This window comes from Salmo salar, chromosome ssa12 (genome assembly GCF_905237065.1).
Source record: "Salmo salar chromosome ssa12, Ssal_v3.1, whole genome shotgun sequence".
Taxonomy (NCBI): domain Eukaryota; kingdom Metazoa; phylum Chordata; class Actinopteri; order Salmoniformes; family Salmonidae; genus Salmo; species Salmo salar.
Window position 1 is genome coordinate 51,976,105 of NC_059453.1, and position 27,211 is coordinate 52,003,315.

General features: G+C 45.2%; 1 protein-coding gene across 2 annotated transcripts in view; it reads left to right on the forward strand.

Moving 5' to 3' along the window:
• The window catches only part of LOC106565168 (protein bassoon), a 105,837-nt gene that overhangs the window by 20,333 nt on the left and 58,293 nt on the right, over positions 1-27,211 (forward strand). For both annotated transcript variants that reach the window (XM_014131999.2, XM_014132000.2), the window contains exon 3: positions 5,965-6,960. In XM_014131999.2, coding sequence (XP_013987474.1) covers positions 5,965-6,960 — 996 coding nt within the window. The remainder of the gene's footprint in view (positions 1-5,964; positions 6,961-27,211) is intronic.

Here is a 27,211-nt window from a genome sequence, read left to right on the forward strand (position 1 = left end):
ATACATATATATCTATATATATATATCTATCTATATATCTGAAGCGCTGCTGTGTAATTTGTGTTTCAATCCATGGCAGGAGGTGACAGGATGCAGAACATACACACACACTACCAGCCACTACTAGAGGGGTGGAAAATGGATGACGAAATGGGAGAGAAATGAAGATTGAGAGGCCGGCGATGGAGAGATGAGGACAGGGGAACGAGTGATAAAGATGTAGAGGGAGACCAAGATGGAGGGAGGGCAGAAGAGAGAAATGAAATGGGGGAGAGACCGCAATAGTGTTGCTGTAATTTCAGGCTTTTTCATGAGAAAAAAAAATCACATTTTATAAAGACTCACATGATTGCCTCAGAACAGGCAGAGAGAGAGTGACAGAGGGAGAGAGAGAGAGAGAGAGAGAGAGAGAGGTAAACGAGTGCCGGCTCTCCACGAAAGGTCAGATTTTATAAAGGTTAACATAATTTTCTTAAGCGATGCTACGAAAGAGAGAAAAAGGAGAAAGAGAGAAACTGTAACAGAGGAGGGTAAAGAGAGAGTGACAGAGAGAGTGACAGAGAGAGTGACAGAGAGAGTGACAGAGAGTGAGAGAGGGCTCTCTCAACCTTGATTTGATCAAGGCCCTGGCTTGTTTCTTTTGCATATCTGTTTTCCCTGCAGCCCACTGTTTGTGAGCGCGCCGGGTTGATTGACTGTTCAAAGTAATGCCTCGTCACTCCAACCTCAGAGAGACTACAGGGACTAAAACAGGGCGTGGGATACTGCTGTGAATGACTGACTGAATGACTGAATGACTGACACACACACTGGCAGACAGACAGACAGACAGACTGAGCAAGAAACACACTGACTTGTTGTCATTGACCACCTGACCTAGTGAACAAAACATCAACAAAGGCCTCATGGGAAATATGCACTCCTCAATAATAGGTGTAACGACCTTCTCCTCTCAGTCCTCTCCATTACTATGGTCCAGCCGGGCTTATGGCGACAATGCAAGATCTCGGCTGTGTCCCAATGGTCAAAAGTAGTTACAATACAGGAATCGGGTGACGTTTGGGACCGGGCCCTCATTCACACTTGGTGTGGCTAATAGCTCATACTCATTTAGCTTCCACCTCGTGAAGTCTGGACTATTTGAACAGCAATTCACACTGTTCTTTCACAAATGTGATATCAGGGTAATTTCAAGGGTAGTATGATCTGGTGAGGAATCCTTCACCATCCAGCGAGAGGGGTTCTTTTTCTAGCATTCACCAACCAGGCATAGTGATTCAACGCTATCGTGCCTGGCTGGCTGGAGTTGTAATATGCTCTAGCTGCCCATGGGTGTGTCCCAAATGGCACCCTGGAAGTGATTTCGTACACTCGTTTTGACCAGGGCCCCGTTTGGAATGGCACCCTATTCCCTATTTAGTGCACTCCTTTTGAGCAGGCCCCTTTTTTTTTAGAGCACTACTTTGGACCACTGCCCTCTGCTCAAAAGTGGTGCATTAAATAGGGAATAGGTTGCAATTTGGGACACCACCTACTGTATATGCTTGACACGACCAGTCCTGTGGAGGATAGTACAGGACAGTCAGATACAGATCTAGAGCCCTCCCCGCTGGGGCACAAACGTCCATTCAACATCTGTTCCACGTTGGTTCCAAGTCATTTCATTGAAATGACTTGGAAACAACGCTGACTCAACCAGTGTGTGCCAAGTGGGTGTGGACTGCATGTCACAACACAGCCATGGCATCTTGGCTGTCGCTGCACATGTTAGCCCAACAGTGATATACGTAATTACAATACATATCGCATCACAAAACTCTTCCGTATACAAATCTGTTGTATGTCTTTGTAGAACCGCATGTTTAGGCTACATATTGCGTGTGTGTCTGTCTCTGGTTATGAGGGAATATATGAGTTTGCGTGTCTGTCTGTGTGTTTGTGAGCGGAATTAGACAGATTTGTGTGTTTTGGAGTGAAATTAAACACCGATATGTGTGTCTGTGTGCTTTTGAAGGGGTTCAAAATTGGAACTTCAGAGTAATAACATGGAAGGAAGTAATAAGGGAATCATATTCATGAGCAATGATCAATAGTGGCTGGTACAGACTGGCTAGACAGAGAAAAAATATGCAAGACAAGATTCATTACGTCTCAGTACAAATGAGAAACTTAATGATGTAAGAACAGACTCATTTACTTGCAATCACTTCCACAGACCATAAACAGCCATTAAATGCGGCGGTGTGTATTCATGGATACCAAGGGAAGCCAGGCTTCTCAAAAAAATGTACCAAGAAAAACATACATTAGTTTCTATCTTTCCTCCCTGTGTTTCATACATTTCCTTCAATTCGCAAGAGGCTGAATGTATCTCACCGGAGAAAGCATCCGTGCAAACGAAACAGCGCCCCTCTGCCTCAGTATGTGTAGCGTCTCTATCTGATGCTGTCTGGTCAGAAAGAGCATTACATTGTTGCCGCCCCGTAGCATTGAACGCAAGGGAAGGCAGTGAGCATTTGGCCTCCCTTAATAAAAAATGTATAAAATAATAGCCAATCAGCATTGAGCTAAACTGAGTGACCTCAGCTGTGAATGGTCTTGGCGCACAAAAAAAAAACAGTCCGTTTTTGGATTTGGTTTCAGGCCAATCACATCACATTACAAATGTCATTATTGACGGAGAAACTTGAATTGTTTTGCATCTCGTTGTGTTGTTGTCCTCCGGTGGCTAGATAGCTAGCTAGCTAAAATCGTCCCTTTCCTAAATTAGCCATGAATGGAGATAGAGATTTAGACTTGGTTTTACTAAATTCTCCATACTGACCTGTGATTATTACGGCGATTCTGATCCAACCATAAATTCATACATTGTTGTGCCCCTGGCCTGAGAGGATGGAAGTTCTAGATGTAGTATGCTAATGTGAACTAGCTGCCCATGAAAGGAAGTTAGGCTAGCAAGCAAGTATTTTAGCCAGGTAGCCTAGGACAACAAAAACTAAAAGAGTGTACTGTATGACAGTCATAGACTTCACTGGACAGATGCTGCTCTCCGGTTTTGTAATGAAACAAATGTGTGGTTGAATTTATTCTGCCACTGTGTCTTCTTATTGTCTCGACATTTAGGGCTACAGCGAGGGGGAAAAGTATTTGATCCCCTGCTGATTTTGTATGTTTGCCCACTAACAAAGAAATGATCAGTCTATAATTTTAATGGTAGGTTTATTTGAACAGTGAGAGACAGAATAACAACAAAAAAATCCAGAAAAACGCATGTCAAAAATGTTAGAAATGATTTGCATTTTAATGAGGGAAATAAGTATTTCACCCCCTCTCAATCAGAAAGATTTCTGGCTCCCAGGTGTCTTTTATACAGGTAACGAGCTGAGATTAGGAGCACACTCTTAAAGGGAGCGCTCCTAATCTCAGCTTGTTACCTGTATAAAAGACACCTGTCCACAGAAGCAATCAATCAATCAGATTCTAAACTCTCCACCATGGCCAAGACCAAAGAGCTCTCCAAGGATGTCAGGGACAAGATTGTAGACCTACACAAGGCTGGAATGGGCTACAAGACCATCGCCAAGCAGCTTGGTGAGAAGGTGATAACAGTTGGTGCGATTATTCGCAAATGGAAGAAACACAAAAGAACTGTCAATCTCCCTCGGCCTGGGGCTCCATGCAAGATCTCACCTCGTGGAGTTGCAATGATCATGAGAACGGTGAGGAATCAGCCCAGAACTACACGGGAGGATCTTGTCAATGATCTCAAGGCAGCTGGGACCATAGTCGCCAAGAAAACAATTGGTAACACGCTACGCCGTGAAGGACTGAAATCCTGCAGCGCCCGCAAGGTCCCCCTGCTCAAGAAAGCACATATACATGCCCGTCTGAAGTTTGCCAATGAACATCTGAATGATTCAGAGGACAACTGGTGAAAGTGTTGTGGTCAGATGAGACCAAAATGGAGCTCTTTGGCATCAACTCAACTCGCCGTGTTTGGAGGAGAAGGAATGCTGCCTATGACCCCAAGAACACCATCCCCACCGTCAAACATGGAGGTGGAAACATTTATGCTTTGGGGGTGTTTTTCTGCTAAGGCGACAGGACAACTTCACCGCATCAAAGGGACGATGGAGGGGGCCATGTACCGTCAAATCTTGGGTGAGAACCTCCTTCCCTCAGCCAGGGCATTGAAAATGGGTCGTGGATGGGTATGCCAGCATGACAATGACCCAAAGAAGAAGAAGCACATTAAGGTCCTGGAGTGGCCTAGCCAGTCTCCAGACCTTAATCCCATAGAAAATCTGTGGAGGGAGCTGAAGGTTTCGAGTTGCCAAACGTCAGCCTCGAAACCTTAATGACTTGGAGAAGATCTGCAAAGAGGAGTGGGACAAAATCCCTCCTGAGATGTGTTCAAACCTGGTGGCCAACTACAAGAAACGTCTGACCTCTGTGATTGCCAACAAGGGTTTTGCCACCAAGTACTAAGTCATGTTTTGCAGAGGGGTCAAATACTTATTTCCCTCATTAAAATGAAAATAATTTTATAACATTTTTAACATGCGTTTTTCTGGATGTTTTTGTTGTTATTCGGTCTCTCACTGTTCAAATAAACCTACCATTAAAATTATAGACTGATCATTTCTTTGCAGTGGGCGAACGTACAAAATCAGCAGTGGATCAAATACTTTTTTTCCCTCACTGTATATATCACAGTCGCAAGGCATATGAACTAACAGGTTTTAGAGCAAACAACACCATTATCTCAACACATAGGTTGTAATATGGCTTTTCTTTCTGGATTGGCTTCCCCAGTGATTTTACCCACGCACCGCTACTGATTAAATGAAAGATCTGGCCCTCTCAAATCATACTTCGTTGATGAAACAGGGATGTCTGGGAAGACGGGGCCTTTCTGGTTTTTTTTTACATTGTGTATGTGTGAATTTGTGTGTGTGTGTGTGTGTGGCTCCGTTTGTAAAGCATGGTGCTTGCAACGCCATAAATCGTTGGTTGGATTTGTTCTGGGCCACCCGTATGAAAGATATATGCGCATGACTGTAAGTCGCATTGGATAAAAGCGAAACGCTAAATGGCATATATTATCGGTAAACATTATGAGTATGGTTTGTGAGTGAAACTAGGGGCCACATGGTTCTGTGTTCTAAAGGTCCGAGTTGAAGACCACACCCTCCATGTCCCCTGTTCCAGAGCATCGTGGCGCGGGGGACAGGGAGGGTATGGTTTTCAACTCGTAGAGGGAGAGATGATGGGGGGGTGTCACTCCTGTCTTGTTACAGTGTCTGCCTGGTGAAGAGGGAGTAAGGAGAAGGAGAGAGAGCGAGAGAGAAGGTGGAAGAAAGTGAAGCTGGGAGAAAGAGAGGGCAGGGGCAGAGAGGGAGAGAGACAGCGAAGACATGAAAGGCAAAGGGAGGAAGAGGGAAGCGAGGAGAGAAAGACTGAGACCAGAGAGCGCGCGAGGGGACAGAAGGCGGTAGATCCCATGCCATGTGTCAGTGAGCTTACGCGGCATTTATCAGCCCTGCTGTTTACCGACAAGAGGCTCCTAGTGAGACAAGCCAAGGTGTACCAAACTTCTCAGAGTAGGAGTGCTGATTTAGGATCAGTTCTGCTGATTTAGGATCAGTTCTGCTGATTTAGGATCAGTTCTGCTTTTTCGATTGCATTTTACGGACAGGGGGACATGACCTCTGAGACGCTTGATACATACGGCTCCAGTTCTCTTGCTCAATGTATATTTGACATATGATTTGTTCCTTCAAAACATCCATCGATTGTCTATAAAGTTTTCAGAAATTGATGTATTGATTTTTGTTAATAAAACCAATCGGGTAACGCCCAATGATTTTAGTGAATTCAGTTGGTGACACTGGGTATGTATAGGTAGTCTGTATAGATATCTCTTGCTAATACGGTTTTATTTCTTCTTTATTGCTACCGTAGGTCCAGGAGTGGCTGTGTCTGAACTGCCAGATGCAGAGAGCTTTGGGAATGGACATGGAGACACCTCGCTCCAAGAGCCAGCAGCAGATCCACTCGCCGTCTCACCAAGCCAAACCAGAGCCCATCTCTGAACCTCAAACTCAGCCCCCACCCCAGCCCCAGGTCCAACCTCAGTCCCAGGTCCAACCTCAGTCCCAGGTCCAACCTCAGTCCCAGGTCCAACCTCAGCCTCAGCCCCAAGCCCCACCTAAGGCACAACCTTTAACCCAGCATCAGGCTCCGACACAGGCCCAGCCCCCACCGGGCCCTAACAGACAGACTGGTCCAGGCCCGGGACAAACCCCTCAGCAACAGAGAAGTCCAGGGGGCCCTGCTCCAGCCCAGGGCCAGGGTCAGGGTGGGGCTCGTCTCCCCCCAGGAGCTGTCCCTCTCCCAGGCATGGCCAAAGCCCCATCCCAGCCTGACCTCCGTGGCTCCCCTGCCCACCAGCCCCTGCCCCTCCGCCAGGACCACACCCGCAGTGCAGGGAGCTCCCCGTCCCGCCAGCCCCCGCCCCCGGCCGCCGCCCCCGAGCAGACCTTTGGGAAGCTGTTTGGAGGCTTCGGTGGCTTCGGTGCTTCCCTCCTCAACCAGGCCAGCACCCTCATATCAGATAACCCAGTAGCTGCTCCACCGCAGCCCCAACAGCCTCCCAAACCTGCCCCCAAACCAGCCGGACCCCAGGGACCTGCAGCTGGGGCTGGGAAACCACTAGGAACTCATCCTGGCCAACAGGGACCCCACGCACCCCAACAGGGACCCCACGCACCCCAACAGGGACCCCACGCACCCCAACAGGGACCCCCCCAGCAGCAGGCCAAAGGTGCCTGCTGTCCCCTGTGTAAGACCAGTCTCAACGTGGGGGTGACGGCCGAGCCGGCCAACTACAACACCTGCACCCAGTGTCACGCCCAGGTCTGCAACCTGTGTGGATTCAACCCTGCACCCCATCTGGAGGTAAGAGCGGTCTAATCTCTAATCATCAGAGTCTTCAGTTGGTTGTGGTTTCTCTTCCTGTGTGTGTGTGTGTGTGTGTGTGTGTGTGTGTGTGTGGGGGAGTGTGTGTGGTAGTGTGTGAGTATGTGAGAGGGAGATACACAGTTTTGTGGCTTTGTGTGAGGTATGTGGGTGGATTCTATCAGGTCTGAATAAGGGCCAAATGCCCTGTGATAAAACTGGGCCATCTGTGGTGAAATAGATGATAGAATAGTTTATGGATGTGTTTCTCTAAAAATGCCATGTCATAGTGCAATAGAATATGTCTCACTCTGGCTGCCCTAGTCTTTCTCCATCTTTCTTAAACCTGCGTTCTACTAAAGCTTTCCCATGGGTGTGGGTCAGGGGCATTACTATTCGATACATCTGGGTTGCATTCATTAGGCACCAAATGAAAGAAAAGACTGAAACAGGGAGGGACAACTTGAACTTGTTTTTGTTTTCTGTTGCCAAACATTTTCCGTTGAATGCCCTAATGAATACAAACCGTGGTTTATTGGGCACTCTTCCTGCTGCTTCCTGTCTGTCTCTAGTAATCAGGTGGGTTTGTGTCACTCCAGAAGTGATGCGCTGTGACTCACAACAGTCCCCCCTGTGGTGGAAAGGGAGATTTAGGTTACATCCCAAATAGCACCCAATTCCCGATGTAGTGCACTAGTTTAGACCAGGGCCCATGGGGAATAGGATGCCATTAGGGACATTGACATGGCCAATAAAACTAAATTGGGTTTGATCCTTTCTGAGTAATAGATGACTCATTCGTTAATATCAATGAGTCATAATGAAAGACCTATGGTGATTCACAAGGCAGTGTGAGTGACTCACCCCTTTAACCCTCTTAACCCACGGTTGTAAAAATGCAACGCTGCCTAAATTGCATCCAGTACCGGTCCTAAACTAAAAGATTCATGTCAAACACTACCTAGTTCATCTCCTTAGACCCAAATAGTAGTATTTGGTGTGTGTCAGTATTATTGTGGCATCGGTAGCCTCTGAAAAATTAGTAAACTGTCCACTCGTCTGAGATCACACTGGTCCCCTACACAAGCATACTGTCTGACTCCCGAGTGGCGCAGCGGTCTAAGGCGTCACTACAGACTCTGGTTCGATCCCAGGCTGTATCACAATCGGCCGTGATCGGGCGGCACGCGATTGGCCCAGTGTTGGGAGGGTTTTGCCGGGGTAGGCCGTCATTGTAAAATAAGAATCTGTTCTTAACTGACTTGCCTAGTTAAATAAAGGTTCAATAAATAAAAAGAAAAAAAACAAGCATACTGTATGTTGACATTTTTTTGTATTTATTGAGAAACAAACATTCTGAGCTGGAGGTAGTTTTGTAAGTATTCCAAAAACACATAATTGCGCTTAAAGGTTTGTAAAACTGAGACATGGGGCAACATTCATATGTTTAATGCAGAGATTGTTTCCTTTCCAAATAATGTAAATATGGAAAACAAAATGCTTTGATTTTCTCTCTATGTATCAAAAGAAGAAACATTTATGTATTTTTCAAAAAGTATTTGTTTATGAGGTCAGAATACTGCCATCGACGAGCATTCATTTGATGGTGAAGAAGTAAGATAGAATGGCTCTCTCCAAGTTCAACTAGAAAGCACAACCAAATATTACTAAAAATAAGTTCCATTTTCTCCATACTTGATCCTTCAAAAAAGTATGAATTTGTTAGCAAAATACTAACGTTTGGATAGATCAAGTTGATCAATTTAGCTATTTCAGACAAAATATGACCTCATTTTAAATGTGTATATACCGTAAGACGTTTTTTTCCATCACATGTCAATGCTTTTGATCCAATTTGATGTGATTTTTTTTTTTTAGAGAATTGAAATTTGTCCCGCCATTGAAGCTCAATGGTGCATTTTTGCAAAGCTTACATACAATTATTCTACAAACTTGAAATTCCAAAAATGTATTATTTTCATCATCAGAGGTGTATTAGAAGTATTTCTGAAGGGTAATACATTTTTTATCCTCATTTGGATTTATGCTTGGTCTCACAGGATTAAAGGCGCACCTCCTGATTCTTTCCAATAGAACCCCCCCCCCCAAAAAAAGCCGCTCGTTAGGCCAATCAGGAGTCAGGCCAATCACAGAGCTTAATTATGCAAATCAGGCCCAATTGAGTGATGGCAGTAATAACAAGATTAGTGGCCGGTGTTGGGCTTGTTATGGGCCTGCCTTGTCTTCCTCGGCATCTGGCTGCCAGTAGCAGTGGCTCCTGCCAATGATAGATAGATAGATAGATAGATTGATAGATCGCTATGGAAACACGGCGATATCGTTTGTCAGGCGCTGCTTTTATGCCTGGGTGGATTCAGAAGCAGCTGAACAAGCCGAGCCGAGGAGTTTCATGAGACGTCCAAAGAGCACAGGAAGTTTCGGAGTGATGTGATGAGATGTCTCGCTGTGGTGTTGAATAACTCTACGGCAGCGTCAGTCTGAAATCTATGTGTGTTTGAAGATTGCATCAGCAGACTAGGTTTTGTTTGGGCTCTATTGTGGCAGATTCGGATGTAAATGTAATTGGTACAATGCCTATGTTGTATCTGTATCTGAAGGTTTGTTGGTAAGGGCTAGAGAACTGTGTAAGGAGAGTGCTGATTCTTCTGTATGCTTCCCTGACTAACACACATAAACACTCTCCCTCTTTTTTCCTGCCTTCTCCCTCTTTTTTTCCTGCCTCACCCTCTTTCCTGTCCTGGCTGTAGGCTAACCCTCTCTTGATCTCTCTCACCCTCCCTCCAGGTTTATTTGTGGCTGTTCTCTCTCTCTCTCTCGTTCTCTCTCTCGTTCTGGGTGTGGCTGTAATTGGTCTAATGCATGGGGAAAGGAGGAGAGGAGCAGTGCCACTGCACTAGACAGCTCCTATAGCCCAGACTCCGTCCTGGGCCCCCCCCTGGGGCATGTTTTGGTTTTTGCCCTAGTACTACACAGCTGATTTAAATGACCAACTAACTCATCATCAAGCTTTGATTAGTCGAATCCGCTGTGTAGTGGACCCTGCTTGAGCCGACCCACATTCAGCACCACTGCACTACACAGCTCCTCCAGCCAACCCAAATTCAGCACCACCTCACCGGACAGCTCCTTTAGCCGTCCCACATTCAGCACCACCTCACCGGACAGCTCCTTTAGCCGTCCCACATTCAGCACCACCTCACCGGACAGCTCCTATAGCCGTCCCACATTCAGCACCACCTCACCGGACAGCTCCTATAGCCGTCCCACATTCAGCACCACCTCACCGGACAGCTCCTTTAGCCAACCAGCATTCATCACGACACCATTTGACAAGTTCTCTAGCCCAGTGGTTCTCAGACCTCTCCTCGGAGATCCCCAAATGTTTCAAAATGTTGTTGTAGCCCTGAACTAACTCACCTGATTCACCTAGTCAAGGACTTTATGATTAGTTGACAAATTGAATCAGGTGTGCTAGCTCTGGAATAGATCAAATACATGGAATGGCTGGGGGTCGCTGAGGAAAGGTTTGAGAACCATTGCTCTAGCCAACCCACATTCCCCACCAGACAGACAGCTCCACGAGCCAACCCATATTCCCCTCGGGTCTAGCAGGTGCTGCCTTTGACCAATCAGAACATTTCCTAGCTTGTCTCTACATTTAAGTGGGACCACTGTAGACCAATCAGTGGTTTACATGGTGTACTCTACAACACATTGTCTCGTTGCATACAGGCTTGGGCATTGTGATCTATCATCGTGTTTGTGTGCATTTGTGTGTGTGTGGTTATTTTAAGAAGTCTAATCTCTCATGGGCAAATGCACGTAACATAACTGGTATCGTAGCATCTGTCAACAGACGCAACAACTAAACAAGGAACTTTGTTCCGGTGTGCGGATTTCTCATCACTGTTCATTTAGACAAATCCCGATTTTGCAGGTGTTCGCATCTTTCGAATTCCGGAAGAGGAGGGACCACTTGGCCCATAGACATGCCTGTAACTTGCAAAGAGACAGGGTCAAACTCCTCGTTCCGCTTCCGCACCTCGTTCTAGTATTTTTTCTAACGCTGGCGCAATTATGCACGATTTTAGTTCTGGATGACCGAGATTCTAATAAATCTGTCCTATGTGTTTGGTCACAGGGGCGCCGAATCCTAACGTGGCCTGCCCTCTTTACCCGTACATTATAGAAATAATACATTGACGTCAATGGAAGATTTGTGTGTGGATCTCAAGTGAGTGCAGCCCTGCTAGTGTTCACGTGTGCGTTCCCAATGGCACCCTATTCCCTATTGTGCACTACTTTTGACGAGAGCCCTACGCTAACCCTCTGTGTTTGGCCATCTGCGTTGTGAGCCAGGAGCTACTGCATGTATCAACACTGCACTCAGTAAGGTGACTGTATACATAACAGAGTGGAAAGGAATCATTCATCTGACCGTGGCTTTTGAAGAAAACCCGGTAATCTTTACACTCTGAGAATAGGGTTCCAAAAGGGTTCTTCGGCTGTCCCCATATGAGAACCCTTTTTGGTTCCAGGATGAACCCCTTTTGGTTCCAGGTAGAACTCGTTTGGGTTCTTCAAAGGGTTATCCTACGGGGACAGCCGAAGAACCCTTTTAGGTTTTAGATAACTTTTTTTCCCTAAGAGTGTGGGGTAGGAAATCTGGGATTATTTTTGGGATTACAATGCCTCTCAGCCCTATGAGAGCCATAATGCATAATTCATTGCCATTGGATATATGGACTGTACTATAGTGTATATCAAATGAGGACTTAGCTCCCATTTTAATCTGTACAGTTTGCTGAAAAGAGAGCGAGAAAGACAGTGTGTGTGAGAGAGAGAGAGCATGGAAGTGAGAGATGGAGAGAGATAGCGGGAGGGAGGGAAAGAAAGTGCGAGACAGAGATAATGAGTGAGAGGAGAGAGAGAGATTTTACAGGTAACTGCCAAAATAAAGGAAACACCAACATAAAGTGTCTTAATAGGACGTTGGGCCACCACGAGACAGAACAGCTTCAATGCACCTACTTGCTTAATTAACTCAGGAACCACACCTGTGTGGAAGCACCTACTTTCAAAATACTAATTTACTCAAGTGTTTCCTTTATTTTGTCAGTTACCTGAATGTTACAGCAGCCTATGTGATTCACATCAATCAGAGCTGTGCGATTTCTATGGGTCTCTAGTGAATAAGATGTCCTTGTGAGTGTATGTGTTAGTTACTTCCCCAATGCTGTCTTTCAGGGAAGATGAGTCTATTGTAATCTGTATTATTCTAATGTATTCTATATTATTTACATTTACATTTTACATTTGAGTCATTTAGCAGACGCTCTTATCCAGAGCGACTTACAGTAGTGAATGCATACATTTCATACAATTTCATACATTTTTTTTGCTGGCCCCCCGTGGGAATCGAACCCACAACCCTGGCGTTGCAAACACCATGCTCTACCAACTGAGCTACAGGGAAGGCTGTAGTGTCAATTATTATAGTGTCATTGTTCCTCTGGTTGTGCAGGTAAATAAAACATAATATTTTATTTTTTTTCTACTGATGTGTGAGCAGACTGGTCTAATTTACATCTGGGTCTAAATGGAGTTGGTGGTGTGTGTGTATGATCGCTCCTGAGTGTGTGTGTCTGCTCCTGGGTTTGTGTGTGTGTAATTGCGATATTACCAGATTTCCTGACATTTATACAAATGTAAAATGTCACCGCACTGCAAACAGTGTCTATAAAAGACAGACCATCTGATAGAAAACAATGTGTTTGTGGTCCTGCAGGCAGGTGTGTGTGTGTGTGTGTGTGTGTGTGTGAAGCTTTATCCTCCTGTGTCTAAGGCTGCCAGTGGCACCCTATTCCCTAGGTGGTGCACTAGTTTTGACCTGAGCCAATAGAGCTCTCGTCAAAAGTTGTGCACTAAATAGGGAATAGGGTGCCATTTGGCACACAGCCTTAGATTTTCCTCAGAGCATCTAGAATAGAGAATGTTACTTTGACTCAAATAACTATGATTATAGTGTCAGTCCCTATACTCCAAGTCGATATTCATCATAAAAAGGAATTCTCCTCAACCACGCCCACAAATTGGGTAAAATGAATATTCGTTCCCATTGACCTCCATGGTGAAAGAGCTAACGTTGTCGTTGATTGTTTCATATACAGTTGAAGTCGGAAGTTTACATACACTTAGGTGGATGCATTTCAAGGCCTACTTTCAAACTCAGTGCCTCTTTGCTTGACATCATGGGAAAATCAAAAGAAATCAGCAAAGACCTCAGAAAAAATTGAAGACCTCCACAAGTCTGGTTCATCCTTGGGAGCAATTTCCAAACGCCTGAAGGTACCACGTTCATCTGTAAAAACAATAGTACGCAAGTATAAACACCATGGGACCATGCAGCCATCATACCGCTCAAGAAGGAGACACGTTCTGTCTCCTAGAGATGGATGTACTTTGGTGCGAAAAGTGCAAATCAATCCCAGAACAACAGTAAAGGACCTTGTGAAGATGCTGGAGGAAACGGGTACAAAAGTATCTATATCCACAGTAAAACAAGTCCTATATTGACATAACCTGAAAGGCCGCTCAGCAAGAAGCTACTGCTCCAAAACTGCCATAAAAAAGCCAGACTACGGTGTACAACTGCACATGGGGACAAAGATTGTACTTTTTGGAGAAATGTCCTCTGGTCTGACGAAACAAAAATAGAACTGTTAGGTCATAATGACCATCGTTATGTTTGGAGGAAAAAGGGGGAGTCTTGTAAGCCGAAGAACACCATCCCAACCATGATGCATGGGGGTGGCAGCATCATGTTGTGGTGGTGCTTTGCTGCAGGATGGACTGGTGCACTTCACAAAATAGATGGCATCATGATGAGGAAAAGTATGTGGATATATTGAAGCAACATCTCAAGACATCAGTCAGGAAGTTAAAGCTTGGTCTCAAATGGGTCTTCCAAATGGACAATGACCACAAGCATACTTCCAAAGTTGTGGCAAAATGGCTTAAGGACAACAAAGTCAAGGTTTTGGAGAGGCCATCACAAAGCCCAGACATCAATCCTATAGACAATTTGTGGGCAGAACTGAAAAAGAGAGTGTGCTGATTTTAGCATGTAAATCTTTGTGGGGCCAAAAAATTTAACAATGTGGGATGCATGCCAGCAAAACCACTACTGTTGTGGAAATTCATACTGAGAGATAATTTTTTCATTTCTTCAAACAATCATCTTTATTTAATATCGATTCATTATTGCAATAATGAAGCTGGTCGACCCCACACCCTTGAATGTTGGACCGAATAACCTAACCTTTACACAAATGCAGAGTTCGTTATATAGCTGACACTAAGAATGCTTAGTCATGATTGGTTCAACCCCTCCCATGAAGACCCAGGAGCATCATAAGCCACTCTGGGTTCATCCTGTTGTTATCTGGACGGGTTGTTGTCTTAACCCCACCATGGCTTAGTTTCCCAGTTGCAAGGATGATTTTGAGACAATGATTGATTGGTCTACTCCTAAACTATCGCTAGTAAAACACATTATTGTCTATGCAATGCAGTCTTTAACTAATTTGTCAGCTCAAGCCATCTCTAGTGACCGTATGCCCAGATTAGGGAACTGGAGTGGAGACCATAAAAACACAGACACTAGAAAGTTTGCAAACACGTATTAATGCCAAAATAACATGGAAAACAGCTAAGTCCCCCCCCAAATGTTTTGTTGCTAAAAATGTATGGCTCAAAACAGGTGTCTGCCCCACCTGCCCTGAATGACGGGTCGCCACTGCAGGTAAGGCATTTAACTTGTTTAGTACAGTCCGTTTGTAACTCCGCTGTATAGTCCGTTTTGTTTGTGTTGGTCTTGGCTAGCTTAATGTTCCGGTCGGTAGCTAGCTAGTGCTCACTCACGTGGATGCTAGCACGTCATGAAAAGGGGCATGAGGGGAGCCCTACAATATAATATTTGCTTAAATAGTGAGAACGCTCGGGAGCAGGCAATGTCGAAAAGTAATCTTTAGACATGTTGTACTTTTCTTTAATGTAGTTTTGTAATTGACTAAAACAATCAGACAACAAAGTCTTTACTGAGCCACCAGTCATAAGCTTTAAGAGATGTCCTACCCTAAAGGACAAATTAGTCCACAGTTATCTTCCGGGTGACTCTCAAAAAACTTGGCTTGGCCACAAACCCAAGGGCTCTTTTAAATGTAACCAGTGCAACCATTGCAGAAATATTGCACAGAAAAAGTATTTTGTTGATACAGCTTCCAAAATGGAGTATTACGTCAAGCATTTCATTAACTGCAAAACCACTCATGTCATCTATAGATTGGAATGTCCACAGTGCAAGGTGTTCTACATTGGACGGACAAAGAGACGCCTTCAAGATCGCCTAGCGGAACACAAGTACGCCATACGGGTAGGCAATGAAGACTACCCCATGGCAAGGCACTACAAGTCCTTACACCATGGCAACCCTGCCTCCCTACAAGCTATGGGTATTGATCATATCCCATACAAACTACAAACTACAAACTACAGGCCACTAAATACCCGGGTTTAAATGAAGATATGGATTTCTCACCCTTCCTGTAGGGTCGTGATGGGTACATTTGCTGTCATCTCGTGGATATTTTGCTCAATTGCCCTCAGCTATGTTTAGACTCTTGTTGTTCATGTTTTGCTGTGTTCTAGTGTACTATGGAATGTATTGCTTTCTTATTCTTGACACTTCGCCCAGACATATTTAAGGTTAGAACTACCTTTCTAAGTGTTCTGATACTTCTAGTTTGGAGTTACATTTTTATGATAACATAGCTGCAGCATTTCACTTTAAAGTGTGTATACTATTGCTTACTAGGTGTGTCTAATCAATTTTAACCACTCCCCCTTCTAATTAGGGTTAATTGGAAAAGCTGTTAAACAGAGAACATTGTATTATTTCTTTGTACACCCTGATGAAGGCCATGCAGCCGAAACGCGTCGGTTTTTTAAAAACATTGTTTCTATTGAACATGCCATACTAATAAAGGCATTTTAATCAATTATATGAAGAGTGCCTTGGTCCTCCTTTCTTTTTGAAGAACAAAAAATGTATGTTTGAAAAAACTTTTGCTGTGAGCCAGTGGGGTAACCTAGGCAGCCACAGGTTGTTTTCCCCACAGGCAGGCAGGCCCCGATGTTCTATCTATACCGAATGGGACTATACTTTAATAATGGCAGGAAATGGTTACCTTCCTCTGCTTATAGTTCTGTCTCCTTTAGCAGTAATTACATCTGAAATGGCACCCTACTCCCTATATAGTGCACTACTTTTGACCAGGGCTATGGTCAAAAGTGTTGCACTTTTTGCAACCATGGAAACGGCTACAGAGAGAGATGGGGCCCTGAGTGGGTTGGTAGTGAGGGTACTAGATCCTTCATAGAACAGTACAGAAAGTGCAGGGAGAGGAATAGAAAATATAGCTCATCAATAATTTATCTAGGGAGAACATTATAAATAGTGTATGAAATGTGGAACAGGGAGAGTGCTGCGTTTGATCCCTGGTGTTCAGAGAGAGAGTGTGTGTGTGTGTGATGGGGGATGGTGTGTGTTTGTGCTGGTGTATGTGTGTAAGGGGTGTGTGTGTGTGTGTGTAAATGTGTGTGTGTGTGTGTGTGTGTGTGTGTGTGTGTGTGTGTGTGTGTGAGATGCTGTTTCACTAGCGTCAGGGCATTTATTTTGGTCACTGTCAACATCACCCCTAGTGTGTTGGGGCTTCACGTGCACAGTGATAATGGGACATATGAAGTACTTCATCCAATGAGTGCTTGGGGTTTTGTAGAGCTCTATGACGACTTAGGCTAAATATGTGTGATGACACTCCCTGCAGGTCACTATCTCTATTTCTGTCCATCTCGGACCATTAGACACCATTTTGTAAGAACTCCTCCTATCCATGCTGATTGAAGATAAAACCGGCTTCGTTTGAAGTGTTCCTTGTTTTATTAGTTGTATATACGGGACACTCATGGTATACATCGTCCGACGAAGTGCTTACTTGCAGGTTCCTTCTCGACAATGCAACAACAATAAGAAATAATAGAAGATAAGAATACGAACATAAAGTAAATGGCTCAGTGGAATAGAATAAACATTTTAGCATAAGTATAATACAGGAAGGCACAATTTATAGTCCAATATTTACACGTGTTTTTGGGAAGGGGGGGAAGGGGGGGGGGGGGCAGGTGTATAAACTGAGCACCATAATAAGAGTCTGGTTGAAGCAGTTGTGATGTGTATGTGTGTTTGTGTGGGTGCGTGTGTGAAGCAGTTGTGATGTGTATGTGTGTTTGTGTGGGTGCGTGTGTGTGTGCTAAGGTGCAGAGAGTCAGTGCAAGTTGTCAGTCCAGTTCAATGTTCAGCAGACTGAAGGCTTGTAGACAGAAACTGTCTCTGAGCTTGTTGGTATCAGACCGTCTGCCTGACGATAAAGGAGAGAACAGCTCGTGGCTGGGTTGTGTGGGGTCCTTGATGATGCTATGCACCTTCCTCAGGCACTGTTTCGAGTAGATGTCCTGGATGGGTGGGGGCACGGTCCCAGTGATGTACTGGGCCATCTTCATCACCCACTGGAGGTTCTTGCGGTCATGGACGGAGCAATTCCCGTACCAGACCGTGATGCAACCAGTCAGGGCGCTCTCGATGGTGCAACGGTAGTATTAGGAGAGGACTTGGGGCAGCATGATGAATTTCTTCAGCCGCCTTAGGAAGTAGAGACTCTGTTGTTCTTGGTCCTTTGATACCAGTGGTGGCTGGTGAGCGGACATATCAAAGGACGGCCTAATCACAATGGCTGGAATGGAAGAAATATATATTGAACATATGGAAACCATGTGCTTGATGTGATTGATACCTTTTCCATTTAAGCCAATACGACGAGCCCGTCCTCCAAGTGAAACCTAGGTACAGTACATTTTAAACCACAAAGACACGGTGGCTTTGATATGTCCACTCCTTTGTCTGGGCTCCTCTTTGGCCCTCCATGGCCCCTGAGTGGCCCTTGTGCTATCCAGGCAGAGCCCCCTGTAGCCAGTGGCTGTATTTAAATAACAACACTAGTCTAGCACAATACTTAGAATTAAGGCATTGTAATAGATCTGGATTGTGGTATGCTAGTATGGTCATTGGAACCTAGTGGGTGTGTGGCTGCAGCCTGGCATGCCGACTGACCCGGGGATTACTGACCCTCTGCACAGCCAATTGATTTGCCTCTTGTAGTTCAGGGATTATGGCTGTGTAAAAGGGCCTGGGACTGCCAGGAACTGCTCGCTGCTCACACAGACACACGCACGCATGAACATGCGCACGCACGCACGCACGCACGCATATTGTAACACACACTCTCACTCGCTAATTTTGTTTCCCACAGACCCCCCACCCTCCGCCCCCTAAAATACACAGGAGTGCCTAGCTGTGACAGAGCAAATATGAACAGTCTAGTAGGTGTAGACTAGACAAAGGGGGAAGAGGGTAACCCTCTGTAATACAGTCTCAGTGGAACACATTAGCTCACAGATTGATCTTTCTCTTTCAGTAAATATCAAGCTCTTCCACACAATAATGCTCCTGTCTGTGTCTAACATACATTCTAGGCCTCTATAAGACATAGCCACTAAGTAGACATAGACACTAAGTGTATTTGCAGGAACACAGTCGTTTAGCCTACAGTTTAACATTTGGTCCTGTGTCGAATATACATTTGACATAAGACATAAAATAGATAATACATATATAGTTGTAGTAAATAACACAGCTCCTTGACATACAACATTTCTATTTTTATGAACGACATTATGAGCAACATTAATTGCACATATAGGGGTGGCAGGTAGCTTAGTGGTTAGAGCGTTGGGCCCGTAACCGAAAGGTTGCTGGATCGAATCCCCGAGCTGACAAGGTAAAAATCTGACGTTCTGCCCCTGAACAAGGCAGTTAACCCACTGTTCCTAGGCCGTCATTGCATGTAAGAATTTGTTCTTAACTGACTTGCTTAGTTAAATAAAATAAATATAGCCTCCTCGTCCTAACTAGGCCACAATGTTGACTAAGACCGAAGACTCCCATTCGCCCACAGCTATGCTGCCTCCTCACAGTCGCACAATGCTCCAGTTTAGCTTCATCTCCATCACGACTGGCATGTAAAGACCTTGGTAACACACCAGCCGCTCTCACATGATAGAACATGCCTGGACACGCCTGGCCATGGCACAACATGGCTGCATCCCAAATGGCTTCTGTAAAGCAGTGCACAGTATACGGAATAGGGTGCCATTTAGGATGCAGGCCCATGGCTTCTGTGTTGTCGCGAAGAAGCAAACAATGGAATGATAGCGGAACATGCCAGAACATTGGGGTGCATGCCGGAACATGCCGGAACATTGGGGAGCATGCTAGATCGGGAAGTGTTGCTGCCTGGGTGATGGCACTAGCTAGGCTCTCTTCCACAGGAGGCCCATACTGAGCCAGATGGCTGCCGGCGTGTTGGCACCATCCATCCAGGCCTGCCACACTATGCGCAGCCTGCCTGGTTTCTCCCATAGGAAGTAGGGTGAGGGGGTGATGAGGGGGTGATGAAACACCAACGCAAAGCAGACCCCCCACATCCTACCTTGGCAGCATGGAGCCAGAGTGTGTTTCCATCACTTCCGTAAGGCACTCACACACAGGTTCGTACGCTGACCCTCACAGCCAAAAGTATGTGGACACCCCAAATTAGTGGATTCAGCTATTTAAGCCACACCCATTGCTGACAGGTGTATATAATCGAGCACACAGCCATGTCATCTCCATAGACAAACATTGGCAGTAAAATGACCCGTAGTGAAGTGCTCAGTGACTTTCACGTGGTACCGTCATAGGATGCCACCTTTCCAACAAGTCAGTTTGTCAAATTGTGGAGTGGTGTACTGGACTCTGGAGCAGTGGAAACGCATTCTCTGGAGTGATGAATCACGTTTTGCCATCTGGCAGTCCGACGGATGAATCTGGGTTTGGTGGATACCAGAACGCAACCTGCCCGAATGCATTGTGCCAACTATAAAGTTTGGTGGAAGTGGAATAATGGTCTGGGGCTGTTTTTCATAGTTCCGGCAAAGGGAAATCTGAACGCTACAGCATACAATTACATCCTAGACAATTCTGTGCTTCCAACTTTGTGGCAACAGTTTGGGGAAGGCCCTTTCCTGTTTCAGCATGACAATGCCCCCATGCACAAAGCAAGGTCCATACAGAAATGGTTTGTCGAAATCGGTGTGGAAGAACTTGACTGGCCTGCACAGTTCCCTGACATGAACCCCATCGAACACCTTTGGGATGAATTGGAACCCTGACTGCGTGCCAGGCCTAATCACCCAACATCAGTGCCCGACCTCACTAATGCTCTTGTGGCTGAATGGAAGCAAGTCCCCACAGTAATATTCCAACATCTAGTGGAAAACCTTCCCAGAAGAGTGGAGGCTGTTATAGTAGCAAAAGGGGGACCAACTCCATATTAATGCCCATGATTTTGGAATGAGATGTTTGACGAGCAGGTGTCCACATTATTTTGGCCATGCAGTGTAGATGAAGGCATGTGCTAATGGATGTGGGCATTTACACGCGAACGCCAGCTGCACATTTCCACACACACACACACACACACACACACACACACACACACACACACACACACACACACACACACACACACACACACACACACACACACACACACACACACACACACACACACACACACATCAAATTAGGCCCCACAGAGAGCTCTCCTGCATGGCTCTGCTGTGCCAAATGAAAAGGATGAGCATGAAGTCATACTATCTCCCCACTGGGACCATGGGTTTAGCTGGCCTGCCTAATTCTCCTGTCATGATGAGACAGACTAGATCCCAAATGGCACCCTATCCCCTATATAGTACATTACTTTTGACCAGAGCCCTATGGCTCGTTTTGCAACAAGAATTTGAGTTTGTCATTGGACAAGTTCAGCTCGTCTCTCCCCGTGTCCGTCCATTTTCTTCAGTTTGGTGTGTAGGGGGTGCACATCACAATCACATCAGTGCATTATTGTGCCTGGCGGTCACACTCTTTATTTCTCTGTTTATCTCCCTTCTCCATCTTGCTGGTCCTTTGTTTCCCTGTATCTCTCTGTTGCTGTTCGTCTGGGTATATCAGCTCCTCTGCTCTTTCCATGTTGACTGCTCTTTTCCTCCCGTCTTCTCTCGTTCCCCTCTCTCTCTCTCTCTCTCCCTCCCCCCTGTCTCCCCGCCTCAGTAGGAGGCTGCTTGCCGTTGACACATTGATTGAATTGCCAATTACTGCTGGTTGAATTGCTTGCAGTTGTTGTTGCAACACGAGCACTCAGCCCTCCTGATGCCCACACTGTTGACTGTTGATTTAGCAGCAACAGCTCAGAGAGGCAGCAGTTAGGACCTGCTACACATGGGAGGACGGAGGAGGCTTGTATGTGTGGTGTATGTGTCGGAGAGAGAGACGAGGAGAGGTAGAATGGGGGGAGAGGCAGGAGAGAGAGAGATGGGGGGGCGAGATAGAGAGGGAAGAAAGAAGAGAATAGTAGTGGTAGAGCGAGAAGGATGATGTAGGGTGACCTAATAGGCCAGGGTGTTGGCGCTTGTAATCCGTGTTAAGGGAATATTGCTATCCCCTTGAGCATGGTGCTTAACCTCAACACACCATTGTAAAGATCCACCCACCCAAGTACATGTCATCGGAGAATAGTCTGGAGTGAGCCTTGTAAGATGATTAAGCAGGGCAACAATGCTGAAAACAATGCATTAAATGTTTGATGAGTGAGTCAGAAGCCCAATCTGATTTAAAGGAGAAATTCACAATTTTGGTCCCCAATCTGTATTTTTGATGTAAATGGCATGTTATAGAAGGTTTGTTTTTGAGAAATTTACCACACCAGCAACTGATTTCCTGAGCCTCATTCTGGAGTTCCAGGGCGTCCCAAAAACATGAACAAAGGCTGCAAAAACACCCAAATACATCTTATTACAAATGGCAAAGCTCTCAGTATCGTGATGCAGGTCTCTAGATGTTGTACACATGACATTTTGTCATACTGAACTTTATCCACAACGTTCTAGTCCATTTTGTTGAACTCAACTGATCATTTCTGGTGTGCGCATATTGGCCCTTCTCAACAATGCAGAGAGAAAGATAATAGAGAAATAGAAAAGTAAAACACGTAATAATACAAGTAATAATAGATACACAATTCAAACACTTATCAAGAGAACATCCCTGGTCATCCCTACTGCATCTGATTTGGCGGACTCACTAAACACAAATGCTTTGTCTATAAATTATGTCTGAGTGTTGGAGCGTGCCCCTGGCAATTCGTCAATAAAAGAAAACAAGAAAGTGGTGCCGTCTGGTTTGCTTAATAAAAGGAATTTTCATTGATTTATACTTTTACTTTTGATACTTTAAGTACATTTTAGCAATTACATTTACTTTTGGTACTTAATTATATTTAAAACCAAATACTTTGAGACTTTTACTCAAGTAGTATTTTACTGGGTGACTTTCACTTTTACTTCAGTCATTTTCTATTAAGGTATTTTTACTTTTACTCAAGTATGACAATTGAGTAATTTTTCCAACATATATATAACTAGGAATAAAGATAGTAAATGGTAGCAGCAGCGTATTTGATGAGTCAATAAAGTTAGTGCAAAAAGGGTCAATGTAGATAGTTAACCAGATAGTTATCCGGACTAACTATTTAGCAGTCTTATGGCTTGGGGGTCGAAACTATTCAGGGTTCTGTTGGTTCCAGACTTGGTGCATCGGTACCATTTGCCGTGTGGTCGTAGAGACAACAGTCTATGACTTGGGTGGCTGGAGTCTTTGACAATTTTTAGGGCCTTCTCTGACAACGCCTGGTATAGAGGTCCTGGATGGCAGAGCGCTCGGCCCCAGTGATGTCCTCGGCCGTACGCACTACCCTCTATAGGCGCCTTGCGGTTAGAGGCCAAGCAGTTACCATACCAAGTGGTGATGCAGCCAGTCAAAATGCTCTCAATGGTGCAGCTGTAGAACTTTTTGATGATCTGAGGGCCCATGCCAAATCTTTTCAACCTCCTGAGGGGGAAGAGGTGTTGTTGTGCCCTCTTCACAACTGTGTTGGTGTGTTTGGACCATGATAGATCCTTAGAGATGTGGACACCGAGGAACTTAAACCTCTCGACCCGCTCCACTACAGTCTGTTGATGTGAATGGGGGCATGCTCGGCCTCCGTTTTCTGTAGTCCACAATCAGCTCCCTTGTCTTGCGGACGTTGAGGGAGAGGTAATTGTCCTGGCACCACACTGCTAGGCTGTCTCATCATCGTTGGTGATTAGGCTTACAGCCGCTGTGTCGTCAGCAAACTTAATGATGGGGTTGGAGTTGTGTGCGGCCATGCAGTCGTGGGTGAACAGGGAGTGTTGAGGATCAGTGTGGCGGATGTGTTGTTACCTACCCTTACCACCTGGGGGCGGCCCGTCAGGAAGTCCAGGATCCAGTTGCAAAGGGGGGTGTTCAGTCCCAGTGTCCTTAGCTTAGTGATGAGCTATGGTGTTGAACACTGAGCTATAGTCAATGAACAGTATTCTCATGTAGGTGTTCCTTTTTTCAAGTGGGAATCGGCAGTCTGCAATGCAATAGAGATTGTGACATCTGTGGATCTGTTGGGGCGGTATGCAAATTGGAGTGGGTCCAGGTTGTCTGGGCTGATGGTGTTGATGTGAGCCATGATCAGCCTTTCAAAGCATTTCATGGCTACAGATGTGTGTGCTACGGAGCGATAGTCATTTAGACAGGTTACCTTGCCGTTCTTGGGCACAGGGACTATGTTGGTGTGCTTGAAACGTAGGTATTACATACTGGGTCGGGGAGAGGTTGAAAACGTCAGTGAAGACACTTGCCAGCATGCTCTGAGTACGCATCCTGGTAATCCGTCTGTAAATGTTAACCTGTTTAAAGGTCTTGTGAATGTTAACCTGTTTAAAGGTCTTACTCACATCGACTATGGAGAGTGTGATCACACAGTCGTCCAGAACAGCTGGTGCTCTCATGCATGGTTCATTGTTGCTTGCCTCAAAGCAAGCGTAGAAGGCATTTAGCCCTCTACGACAAGACAATAGTCAGACTCTAGTCGAGGGATTGTAACCTACTTGATGCAGCCTGAGAATCACACGTTTCCCCAACTCCCAGGTTCAGAGAGAGGGTTCAGAGAGGCATTTTCTACAGATAGTGTCTATATTTTGCTATGTATTTCATCTGTGAAATAAAACTCTTGTACACGTTCTTCATTCCTCAATTGGAAATGTATTATTTCCCCCCCAAAAATATAATTCAAAGTGATTATACTGTTTTTGGTCTTGTTATACATCCATAGCTCAGGCGTTTTCAAGGCTATATGTTACATCTATAGTAAGCCCTATTTGATGTTGTACACATTGGCAGATACAAGAAGAATTGCAGTAAACAAATAAAAAAACGAATGAATGAGAAAAGGACATATAGAAAGGGAAGGGAATTGTGATGAGCCATCATTGGAAAGTTTTCAAAGGATTCTGAATGCGCCATCTGCCTCCTTGAATCCAGTGTAGACATCGGTGGGTGAGGGGCACTTGTTGTGGACGGTGCTGACAACGCAACTGGGTAACACTCGTCTCTGACCACGTCAACGTCATTCGCCTTTCAATCCCCATTCCAAGACCACTGTAAACCACAAGTCTATATTGCACCCCCCCACAAAAAATAAACATGTTAGCTAGCTGTGCGAAAGCAGAATAAAATGACGTAGGCCTACTGATGAACATATAGGTGACTGATTAGATATTTGACACAGCCTATGAATACTGCAATGCTGGGAAGACTATTTATCACACACAAACTATCGGTACTTACTTTATTGACAGCTGACCATTAGGTCCCTCTGGCTAAGGTCGCTTCTTCCAGTTTATTTTTGGCACATGGAAAAAAGTTTATACAACTGCTGGGTTTATGAGGGCTGGAAAGTCATTGTAACTGGTTACACAGAGTAGAGTGGGCTCGCGGGTCAACGTTGTCTCGTCGCTGGACAATTCTAGATTTTCCAAGGCTGGTATAAGCAGGTCCCACTCCGTGCAGCGAAGACAGTTGTCTTCAGTGGGCATCGCTTGGCATTACCCACAGGTACACCATCAGTTCCCAGATGTCCTGAGTCGGGCCTCAGCTGCTGGTTGAATATATGCCTGAGCCGCTGCCTGCTCCATCTCTCTCTCTCTCTCCTTTCTCTGTCATCTTCCATCTGTTGAAGATCCTCGTCTGTGTATTCCAGTTCAAATAAATAAGGCTCGCCTGCAAATTCGAACATTTCCCCCTAGTATTCGTAGTCAAACATGTTGGTAATGGAGTAGTTTGAAAGAAAAAATGATTAGCTAGCTTGTTAGATTAGTGACCGGCAGCTAGCTAGCAGCTCTGTGTTTACAGTAGACATGTTGTTGTGGACAGGCTAGTGCGCTTTTGAACTTAAATGCTCGCAGTAGCGAGAAAATTATGAAGTACACTACCGGTCAAAAGTTTTAGAACACCTACTCATTCAAGGGTTTTTCTTTATTTTGACTATTTTCTACATTGTAGAATAATAGTGAAGACATCAAAACTATGAAATAACACGCATGGAATTATGTAGTAACCAAAAAAGTGTTAAACACTTACAGAAGATAGCCCTAGGTGTGTTTGCTAGGGATGGGGGAAAGGTATGACACCATTCAGGTCCCCGGTGAATGGAATTGCCCAGGCCTGCGAGTACAGGAATAATTAAGATGGTTCCAACAGCACTGCACTAAATATTTATCATTTCAGGTCCATTTAAACCAGTCCACCTTAAATCTGTTTTTTATCTTTTTATCCTGCCCTCCCCTGTTCCTAGCGTGATTTGGGATTGGCCAATAAAAACTAGTGTGGTGACAACAGGAAGTGGAGGTGTCAAACAGCTGTGACAGCTTCCTGTGTGGATTAATGTGGCAACCAGCACATATGTTTACTGGTTTTGGAGGAGCTTAAATGCCAACCCCCGACTCTGCTCTGGGGCCTTTGTGTTGGAAGATCGGCAGGCAGGGGGCTCAAAGCTGGCTTATCCAGGAGACTTTCACACAGCATCTCTACTGTATGCCAAGGATTTGCTTGGTTATTTGTTTGGTATTAGGGGGTGGTTTTCTAGTCTATAGATACTGCAGTGGTCTATATCTAAGGGCTGGTTTGATTTCTGATTGGATGCTGTGGACTGTAGACATACATTTTTTATGAGATGACTGGGTGGTCAGCCTCTAGCTGTGCTGAGGTCTCTCTGCCCTGCAGCAATATAAGCTCTCTGTTGATGAATCTAATGTACTTTCCAGAAATCAAAGCCACTGACCATATTGAACTCTGGTTACCTCTCCTCTCCTCTCTGGTTCTTTTCCATGGTCCTCCTGTTCTGAAGATGCCCTTCATTCCTTGTTTCTCTCTCTCGGTTTCTCTACCTCTGTTTCTCTCTCGTGCTCTCTCTCTCTCTCTCTCTCTCTCTCTCTCTGTCTGATGAGGGATGGAGAGCCTATAAGGAATACTCGGCGTTGGCTTAATCACCTCTTCACTACTCATCATCGTCAAGGCCTGGTGGCTGTGCTAACAAGCTCCAGCGATGCTCCAGGGGCCCCTTGCTGCGCCGTGTCTCTCCCTGCTGTCAGAGGCTCAGAGGTGGGGTGGACCAGGTCCTCCACCCCGTCTTCCACGTTGGTTCCCCTTGTCTCTCCACATCATTCACCTCGTTTGCACTCCTCTTCCGCCTGCACTGTTCCCCAAAGCATCTCAGACATGTGACTGTACACCCACTAACTCTGGCATTAGTACCGAGAGAAAGGAGGAGAGGAGGAGGAGTGTGCAAGAGAAAGGGCAAAGGAAAGTGTGAAACAATGCAAAAAAAAACAAATGTGGTATCTTTCAAGAATCCTTTTTGGTTCCAGGTACCTGGAACCAAGAAGTGTTATACCTAGGGCCATGTTGTTGTTGGTTCTATCTATCTATTTAGCCTGAATCCAAAGTGATATGCTCTGTTTCACCATTGTTTCACTTCACAATACAGAGCATATCTTTTCGGATTCCAGGCTACTATCCAGCAGCACTCAGCCAAGAGTACATGTC